At 34.5% G+C, this 10,565-nt stretch overlaps 1 protein-coding gene across 1 annotated transcript in view; it reads right to left on the bottom strand.

The window, feature by feature from the left end:
• Positions 1-358: 358 nt before the first annotated feature.
• Positions 359-10,565, bottom strand: part of TTK (TTK protein kinase) — a 33,338-nt gene continuing 23,131 nt past the window's right edge. Inside the window, exons 16-21 of the mRNA XM_004674053.2 lie at positions 9,497-9,621; positions 6,464-6,544; positions 3,598-3,774; positions 2,843-2,927; positions 1,839-1,936; positions 359-585 (exon numbers count right to left, since the gene is read on the bottom strand). Coding sequence (XP_004674110.1) covers positions 499-585; positions 1,839-1,936; positions 2,843-2,927; positions 3,598-3,774; positions 6,464-6,544; positions 9,497-9,621 — 653 coding nt within the window. The 3' untranslated portion in view covers positions 359-498. The remainder of the gene's footprint in view (positions 586-1,838; positions 1,937-2,842; positions 2,928-3,597; positions 3,775-6,463; positions 6,545-9,496; positions 9,622-10,565) is intronic.

The following is a 10,565-nucleotide window of genomic DNA, read 5'->3' as shown; positions in this document are numbered from 1 at the left end:
TGAAATATTTCAGTGCCATAAAGAAATCAGGAAACCTACTTTAGAAATCAAACACTTTAGATTTCTCTTCTATAATATTCATTTACTACTAAGGTCTATTTTCATATCTCCCTTTAATTCAATTTTTATTAAAAACTTTGCTTCCATATCAACAACACATTTGCTTGAAGAAAATAATTTTACAACTTTCACACTTTAATGTCATTTTATGCTTTATTTACATAGTTCTTAAGAATATATTTCAGTTTTTCACCCACTATTTCAACTGTGACATAAATAGATTAGATTCATAGGAAAGCATAAAAAAGAGAAAACAGATCTACAAATATATACAGATCATTAGTGGTTTATTGTTTTTACAGTTTTCTTTTGAAGATAATCCACTGAATATTTCAGAATGAAGTTGTCCATCAAGAGTAGATTTCCATAAGAAACCAAGAGTATAACAGTCCAATATACTTTACAGGCGATATCTGACAGTTTATAAGATGATGCAACTCATTTTTTTCCCCATTTTTTTTCAAAAGTCTTGGATAATGAGGTAGAATCATGACTTTCACCAACACTATATTGTTCATATAAAGTCTGAAATTGAAAACATATATCTGTGCTATAATTTTTTAAACTCAATGTTTTAGCAGCTATTAACTCCAAATATTCTAATGTAATAAGCTGCCTTTTCTTATTAATTAGTAAATATTTTACAAACTATTAGAGCTAATTAAAAATATTAAAGACCTAGGCTGGCCATCTCAGTTATCATTAAAGTACTACTCAATTTTTCTATTAGAGAAATGTAACAAACATGCATTTATTTGTACCATCAAGGTCTTTGTGACCTTTGTCAGTTTTTAAAGCTGGCCTTAAATAAATTACTAAAACATAAAATACATTCACCTGCAAATATATATTCATGTTATTTAAACTAATGAAGATACTTAAAAACCAAATTGTTATATGAATAAGCATAATTGGCTTAATTCATATATTTAAAAAAATAATTTAGGGCTAATTCAACACCTAAATTATGAATGACTGACATCTTTGCCATCAAGGAACATATAACTTTAGTGATAAAGTATATAATCTACCTCGATTTTATAAATGCTTATTTTGTCCAATTCTGATTACCAAAGCCATTGATTTAGACACCTTTACTTGAGAAAATTTAAATGAATATATATAAAATTATTCCAGAAAGGTAACCAACATCTTAGATTGGCTTGACTCCTACCCAGAAAATTAATAGTGCTTTCAGTTTAATTATATAGTAGTATTTTAACTGAAACAAATTATTATTAACTGCTTGGTAACTAAATAAATAGGTTACTAAATATATTCAGCTTTCTCAAAATGACCAGTGTTTGATAGCAGTGAGATACAAAAGTAATGGGCACTGGGAGACTGAAAAATTTAAGACATGTTTTGAGAAATGTACCAACCATTATATATAGCTTCATAGAAGTCAGTACAGTGATAAACGCTAAGATTTCCCTAGCTTGGTTAAGAGAAAAATTGGCTAGAAGAAATGAACTCAAAGTTGTGTTAGGAATGGTGCTGACTTAAGAGATACCTTTTTATACTTACTCCAACTGAGATCTAACAACAATCTTTCTGAATGCACTTCATGGTAATGTCATTTTAAATTGTACACATAAATCAGGTATATCTATTTGTCAAACAGTATCAATATATGTTAATTATCTAAATGGAGAAAGATACTTCATTGATCTAATGAGCGAACCAAGGTTTCTTTAGCTTACTTGTTTAAGTATCTTAACTTTCTTAATTATACAAAACAATTAAAAGTCATGTCAACAGACAACAGACACACTTACTTTAGCAGCTTTCAAAATGGAGTTAGGAGAATTCAGACCAACAAGTTGGCCCAAAACCTGTTTCATTTCTTCAGTGGTTCCCTTAGCCATTTGGTTACCTATAAAATACAAGTAACCGTATAGTGAAAGGAAAAGAAAAATACCGGATGGTTTCGCTCATAGCAGGAGTATAAAAGATTGGGGGCGGGAGGGGGAAGAAAAAGCAATTGTAATAAAATAAAAACAAAATGAACAAACAACTATAAATCAGAGATATTCTATGGGGGTGAAGAGGGAACAGGAAAAACTGTTCCCCAAAACTGGGGTGGGAAGAGAGCACAGGACTATTGTGATGGCACATGGGTGAATTTGTGGTGGGAAGTCCAAAGGGATTACAACCAGATGAATATATAAAAAAATTATAATAAATACATTAATTAAAAAAATTGGCCCTCCCTGGTGGCGCAGCGGGTTAAAGCACAACACTGAGAAACTAAAGCCACTTCCTCATGAGTTCGATTCCCGCCTGCCCCGAAGGTGACCACATGGCGTGGCAGACCTCTCCTGACCCGCCCGCTGCTCCCCTCAGCAGTGTACTTCGTAGATCTGCCTGTTCTGCTCCCCACTGTCTCTGGTGAAGCCTCTCACCACCCCTGAGCCTCTGGCCTGTACCCCAGCTCTGTATGAACAAATAAAATCTTTAAAAACAAAAACAAATTATAAACAGCTGCAAAAACAAGTATATACTCAATAACACATGGGTAGCAATAAGAAAAACATAGGTACATGTATAAATACATATTCTGTTTAACAGCACAATAACTGCCACTCTTATAATCACTGATCATAGCCCCTTATTTAGGATAAGAAACAATAATTGCGAACAAGTTAAAAAAAAAAAAAGGAATTTCTTTAAGGAAGGAAACAAGATGGAAAAAAATACCAATATAGATTTAAAAAATAATAATAATAGCTTAAACAATCTTTATTAGTAACCTGGTAACAAACTGACTTTAAAGAAGTACCTGGATGAGTTTGAATTTGAACATATGGATGTGCCAGAAGCTCAGGAATGGATATCCGCTGTTTAGGGTCCCTTATTAAGCAACACTATAAAAATAAAGGTTAATTTGTTTTTTTAAAGACAAAGCAAATACTCTTATGCAATACTGGTATTTTTCCAGATTGCTTGAGTTTGTAGAAGTAGTCTAGATATCCCACTCAGAAATGAAAACATCATTTCACAAATCATTTTTGCAATATCCAAAACTATCCATAAGCTTTAAAATGTCTTCAATGCGAACTTGCCTTAAAAAGTTAACTCACATAACTTAGATGGAAAAAGACAAATACTAATGGCATCACTGACATTGGGAATATAGAGAAACATAACAAAGGGTCAGACAGAGTAAACTAGTAACAAACTTTTGGTATCTGAATGCAGAACTGGGGTGACTAGAAGGGAAGGGTAATGGGGAGAGTGAGGGGAAGGAAGGGGCCCAATGAAACAGAGTAGAGTATTACTGGGGCATCAGTGGTAGGATGGTGTGAAAATATCTATTTGTAGGGGCTCAAACCTATAGCCATCAAAGCAGATACAATGATGTAAAACATTTTATCTCAAAAAAGCTAATTCAATCAGCAACTCCTTTCAAAAATGACCCTACTGACTTAGAAGAGTAAATCTTACATACATAACCCAGTTACATATTTAGTTTAAGCTTTCTGTTATGGAAAGAAATACATGAAATGTGGTTCTACTTTCATATATTAATGTTACCTTTAACACATCTTGAAGATCTTTCTCTGGAATATCAGGAAATTCGATTTCATGATTAGGGTCAATTATGGCATGTAATTTAGAAATCTGGTTAACTATATGCTGGAATGGTGTTTTCCCATAAGTCATATAGTACAAAATGCATCCTAAAGACCAGACATCACTTTTAGGGCTGATCTAAAACAAACAAACAAACAAATCACATTTAATTGTTCAACAAACTCATAAGTAAAACATATAAACTAAAACAAAGTATTACATTTTGTCAGCTTATGAAAATACAAAACTAAAAACTTAAAGTTTAAACTTCCTTGCTTTCACCCAAATTATTGGATAATTTTTAATAAGTTAATAATGTATAAGTATGTGTTTGTTTTAAAAGGTATTTTGAGCTATCCCAAATCCGAAAAAACAAGCTATAGAGCCAGACGAGGCTGAGTCTTAAGACAGAAAGTCACTTCGTAGAGATAAAAGGTACAATCAAGCAAGCAATGAGTTATGAACTTCTGTACAATGAAACCACATTCAATTGGATATTAAATAAAAACTATATTCTTTGGGGGAAATAGATCTTACCATGCCTTTCAGACCACGACAAAATAGATACTATCTGAACACAAAGAAAACTGAAAACTGGCAATAATTTTAAACACACACCTCCTTCTTCCAATTTAAGTGCCTGGAAATTCAGTTGATTTCTAAATTAAGTCATGGATTAACAAGGGTTTGAAGGGCCTCCCTGGTAGTGCAAGGACAAGTTGAGTAGCACCATGAAGCTAGCAGCTGCCACTCCAGCTAGAGTTTAATCCCTGGCCAGCGAGCTAACCCACATGGCACAGCAGAACTCTCCTATACTGTCCACTGCTCCTCTCAGCAGTGTATTTCAGTCAGACTTGCCTGTTCTGCTCCCTCCTCTGTTTCTGGTTAATACTCTCACCCCTGATACCTCTAGCCCACACCCCAGCTCTTATATGCATAAATAAATTTTAAAAATCTTTAAAAAAAAAGTGTTTGAGGGCTCTCCCTGGTGGCGCAGTGGGTTAAAGCACAGCACTGATAATCTAAAGCCGCTTCCTCATGAGTTCGATTCCCACCTGCCCCGGAGGTGACCACATGGCGTGGCAGACCTCTCCTGACCCGCCCGCTGCTCCCCTCAGCAGTGTACTTCGTAGATCTGTCTGTTCTGCTCCCCACTGTCTCTGGTGAAGCCTCTCGCCACCCCTGAGCCTCTGGCCTGTACCCCAGTTCTGTATGTACAAAAAAAATAAATCTTTAAAAAAAAAAAAAGTGTTTGAGATTCTGGGAAAAGGCAGTGCTTACAGAAGTATAACTTTTCAAACTGTCCATGTGAACTAAGAATAAGAATGCAAGTGGAAACATACCACCAATATCCACATGTCTTCTTAAAGGAATTTGAAGGATACAGCAGAGGGAAATAAAGGTGTCTCACAGATCTTACATCAGAAATCCCCAAAAGTCAGAAGAGTCAACAAATAGTGTTCACTAGGTGAAACCAATTTGAGGCTAGATTGGGAGGGAGCTTGAGCTCTGTAACAGCAGAGGTATTACCTTACATGGCAAGATGAAAATGTCTTCTATTCAGAATTACTAAGGCCATTGGATAGCAGGCAATTCAGTTGAGTTGAGATTTACTAATACATACTAAATCACTAAGTTGACAAATAAACAACTCTGAGCTCTACATATAATTAAAAGTAAATATCTTAAAGAAATAAAGAATAAAAAAATTAAAGGTTGAAATTACAAATATTAGCATTAATAAAAATAAAAAACACTATAGTAAACCTGTAAGCTAAATTAAACAAATTAGAGTTTAAATTATACGAATCATAAAATTAAATTAACAATTATTTAAACCAGAAATGAGATTAAAAAAAAAAACAACAATAAAGGAATACAAATAGGACTTGTATCTATGCAATATATATGCCTGCTTGTATCTATGCAAGCATCCTTTACTCTTCTGTGTCTTTCTCTAAAAAACCTGCCCTTTAAAAATATTTTTAAAAAATAAGGGAATACAAATAGCAAACATTAGAGAATAGAAAATATAATTAAGAAATGAAATCAAGGCCTGGTTCTCTAAACCAGCATGAAGCCATGCAAATCTAATAAAAAGAAAAAAGGAAAGAGAGCAAATGTAAGTATCAGAAGAAAAGGGGAAGTTAAACAGACACATTATTTGCCATAATTTTACGCCAATCATTTGACATAGAAGCCATAATTGTTTAGGAAGGAAAATACAACTTAGTAAACAAATGCACACTTATCCAGCAATTATTTTGAGCTAGATAAGTATTATGTATTTCTTATTTTCTCATGTAATATTCAATGACTTTCAAAATAGATATCATGTGTTAGCCTTACAGATGTAGAAAGTAGGCAAAGTAAGTCACAAGTGGACTGCAACATGATCTCACACCTGCTTGGTTACACTGCTACACAGTGTAAGGATTAGCTTGGGAGCTGGAGGCAACAGGGCAGGCAAAGTGGATTCAGCAAATGGCGCCAGTGAGGCTAACACAAAGGTCACTGAAGGTGGTGAAAGGAGAAGTCAGTGGCAGAGCTGTGTTTGGAAATACTGAATTCACAAATGAATAAATGTTATTCACAAATGAATAAATGTTTAGAAACAAAATTTAAGATGAGGGAGAGAACAAAATAAACTTCAAAGATTATAATTCTGTTACTTAAAGGTGTGCAAATCAGAGTCAATTTGATCTGAAATTTAAAACTCAAAAAACATCACAGTTGCATTTCTTGCACAAACATTGCCCAGTAAGTCCACTATAGTGCATTTCCTACTGATGCCAGATACAAGGGATGTAAATAACCTACAGGCTACCTTTGATTTGGATTTTCCATTTTCTCTTGAGGAAGACATATCTTTGATTGCTTCTGGCGGCATATAATTAATTGTGCCAACCTATTTGCCAAATAACAAAAAAACACAAATTAGTGAAAAAACTTTTTTCAGCCTTATGTATTTTTTTTTTTTTAAATACAAATGTCAGATTCTTGGCAACATGGATAAATGCAATTTCAAAAATTCAAATTTTAACTGATGATATTAAGACAATTTCTTCACAACTTTAGAGAAATAAGCTAGGTTCAAAAGTAGTAAACTTAGTCTCAGATTGCTGAACTTTTTCTGTGATCATCACAGGCAATCACTATAAAACTGTCCAGGTTAAAATTAATTAATAACTGTAAACTTTGAAGGAATTGATCAAGCACTGATTTTATGTTGGAACAGATCCAGAGTGCCTTTTAAAAAAGCAACCAACCACCTAACTTTACCTCCAAGTATTCCCTGGTGCCCAAAGTGACATGGATGGGAAGGATACCCAACACATGAAACATGAGTTTCTACAGCCTTACAATGCATTCATTTTATTCTAAAATAAATAGTTTTGATTTCAAACACAAAACACCTATACTGTATTAAAATACTATAATATTAAGTTATATTTTTGACATAAAAAGGGAGTATGAAAGAGAATTGTTAGAAGGGCCCACTGTTCACTGTTCTAACACTGTTTACTGTTAGAAGGGCCTACTGTTCAACTCCTCAAAAGTCTAGCTTTATTCCTAGGGTTAAAGCAGATTCACATCAGATATCTGTATACATGGAATATACCATTTTGGTTAGTAGCAGGACATTTAGTTTATTTTTTTGGTGTCATCACCTCAGTTTTTAGAGGACACTTGATTCAGTTTGCTATCCATATCCTATCATAAAAATGCAAAGATTAAAATCTTTATTATGTGGGTCCAAAACACAAAGGGCCAATTAAAAATCATTAATCAAATTAACTGGTAGGAGCTATGAAAAGCTATATGGAGATTCTGCAGACCACTAAAAATGGAGTTACAATATGACCCAACAATTCCACACCAAAGGGATCTACCCAAAAGACACAAAAACATTAATTTAAAAGAATGCCTGGCTCACTTCGGCAGCACATATACTAAAATTGGAACAATACAGAGATTAACATTGTCCATACGCAAAGATGACAAGCAAATTCGTGAAGTGTTCCATATTTTTACTAGCAAAAACAAATGTTGGTGAGGATATGGAGAAAAAGGAACTCTCCTATATTGCTGGTGGGAATGCAAACTAGTACAACCACTATGGAAAACTATTTGGAGGTTTCTCAAACTGCTAAAAATGGAGCTTCCATATGACCCAGAAATCCCACTCCTAGGTATCTACCCAAAAGCCACAAAAACACTGATTCAAAAAGACACCTGCAGCCCCCTTTTTACTGCTGCTTTATTTACAATAGGAAAGACATGGAATCAACCCAAATGCCCAAAAGTAGATGACTGGATTAAAAAGATGTGGTACAGTACCCTCCCTAGTGGTGTAGTGGATCACTAAGAAGCTGAAGCCACTTCAGCATGAGTTCGATCCCAGGTGATCCATATGGCGAGGCAGACCTCTCCTGACCCACCCACTGTTCCCCTCAGCAGTGTACTTCATCAGTCGGCCTGCTCTGCTCCCCATTCTCTCTGGTGAATCCTCTCACTGCCTCTGAACCTCTGGCATGTACCCTAGCTCTATATGTATAAATAAATAAATTTAAAAAAAGGAAGAAAGATGCAGTACATGTACACAGTGGACTATTATTCAGCAATCAAAAAAGAAACACATGCTTTTAGCAGCAACATGGATGGAGCTGGAAGGGATCATGCTTAGTGAAATAAGCCAGAAAGAAAAGGAAAAATATTGGATGGCTTCACTCATAGCAGGAGTATAAAGGGCCAGGGGAGAAAATAATAATAATAATAATGAACTATATACCAGAGACATTTTATGGGGGTGGAGTGGGGAATGGGATCAAAAATGGGAAGTACTATGGTAATGCACACAGGAGATTTGGTGATGGGAAGCCCATGGGATTCAACTGAGATGACAAAAGGCACAAAATGATGTAAAAATAAATTATTATATATATATAAAAGAAGACCTGTATGCCTATGTTTACTGCAGTACTATTTATAATAGGTAAAACCTAGAAACAATCCAAATGCCTAAAAATAGATGACTGGATCAAGATGTGATATATATACACAATGGAATACTATTTAACAATTAAAAAAGATAAACTAATATCACTCACAGTAACATGGATGGAGCTAGAAGGGATTATACTCAGCAAAATAAGCCAGAAGAAAAAAAATACATATACAGGATAGTTGCACTTATAGGAGGAATATAGGGGACCCAACTAAGGCATTAGGGGAAAAAAAAAATACAACACAACAAAACAAATAAGCAATTATAAATCCTGCAGGGAAAGGGATCAGAAAATGGGAGGGAGAACAGAAGGCTGGTGGTGATGCACAGGTGAACTGCTGGTGAGGGTTCTGTGGGGAGCACAGCTGAGAAAAGAAAGCAAAGGTCATTTTTAAAATGAACAATGATGTAAAAAATATATAAAAATAAATAAACTGGCCATGCTAGGGGGGAAAAAAAACAAATGGTAGGAAAAGATTTTTTTCCTCTAGAAAATGAAATAATATTGTCTCAGTGATAATGACAAACAATAGCTACAATTCCCTCTTTGGTTGCTATCAGGAAATTCTGAGACAAAGTTGCAGGTGAATTTTCGATCATGACCAAGATGATTTCCAAGGCGGGTATTACTGTCTTGGTACCTAAGCCATAGGAAAATCATTGAAAGTTGTTGGGTGTATTTTATATTAATCTTGACTTTTATACTAAGTTGTTCTAATTATATTTTGCTATGTTTTTATAATTATAGTAATATTCTTATAAAAATGCACCAAATCCTTTAAAAATGAAGTAGGTAAAAATAAAAAAAGAAAAGGAATTGAACTCTGTGGTAAGAAACCATTTAAGTCTTACCTGGGAGTCTTTAACAATACTGGTTGTATCTGGTTGCATTTGGTTAGCAATCCCAAAATCAATTAGCTTTAGCATTCCATCAACTATCAGAAAGTTGGCAGGCTTCAGGTCACTGTGAACAATGCCTCCAAAATAAAAAAGTCCATTATAATATTAACAACATAAAACAGCTGATGTGTAAAAAAATTCACAATGTACTGCCAAGTTGATTCCTGTTATTTAGTCGATAAAATGACTTATTTTCAATACATTCTACAAACATAAAGGACTTGCTATATGTCAGCCACTATTCTGTGCTTGTTGTTTGTATAGAGTTATTTAATCCTCATACCAAAAATTCCAAGATTCCCATTTTATGTGAAGGAACAAAGGCAAAGAACTTAAGGAATTTGTTCAAGTTCATATAGTATAAGCAACAGAGCCATGAATTGAACACATGCAGTCTGAGATTCACTACCCACTAACGTGCACTGTAAATTATACTGCCAGATGGTAAGACCCTAATGCTTCTAACATGTCTGTTTATTAACAGACATAATCTTGGAAGGGAAGACATTGCAAGACAAATTACAATGATCACAATTAAATTACTTAAGACTAAAGTAAAGGCAGATAAGCCCTAAAAAGAACAAAACTTTCCACCCCTATGTCCAAGTAAAGCAAAAAATCCACCCAGAAGGTTGAGTTAACAGTTAAGAATAATCTTCTATAATCCAAGTATTTGGAGACCCAGGGTTATGAAATGTGTTAATGTGTGAAAGATATAGTTTGCATTATGGATTTGGAGACTTGAGTTCATAGCCTATATTCTTTGATTAATAGTGTTATAAAGAAATGGTTTTGTTTCTTCATCTTAGAAACTTCCAAGTATTTAGTTTATCTAGCCTAAAGGTACCAAAAACTATTACCTTAAAATTACAGGTGTATGCGCCCTCCCTGGTGGCGCAGCCGGTTAAAGCACAGCACTGAGAAGTTAAGCTACTTCAGTGTGAGTTCAATCCCCGCCCACAAAGATGATTCAGATGGTGCAGCAGAATTCGCTGCTCCCCTCAGCAGTATACTTCGCCAG

Source organism: Condylura cristata, unplaced genomic scaffold (genome assembly GCF_000260355.1).
Source record: "Condylura cristata isolate star-nosed mole 26May11 unplaced genomic scaffold, ConCri1.0 scaffold00001, whole genome shotgun sequence".
NCBI lineage: Eukaryota > Metazoa > Chordata > Mammalia > Eulipotyphla > Talpidae > Condylura > Condylura cristata.
Note: the sequence above shows the minus strand (reverse complement) of the source record. Positions and strands in the feature narration are given on the sequence as shown.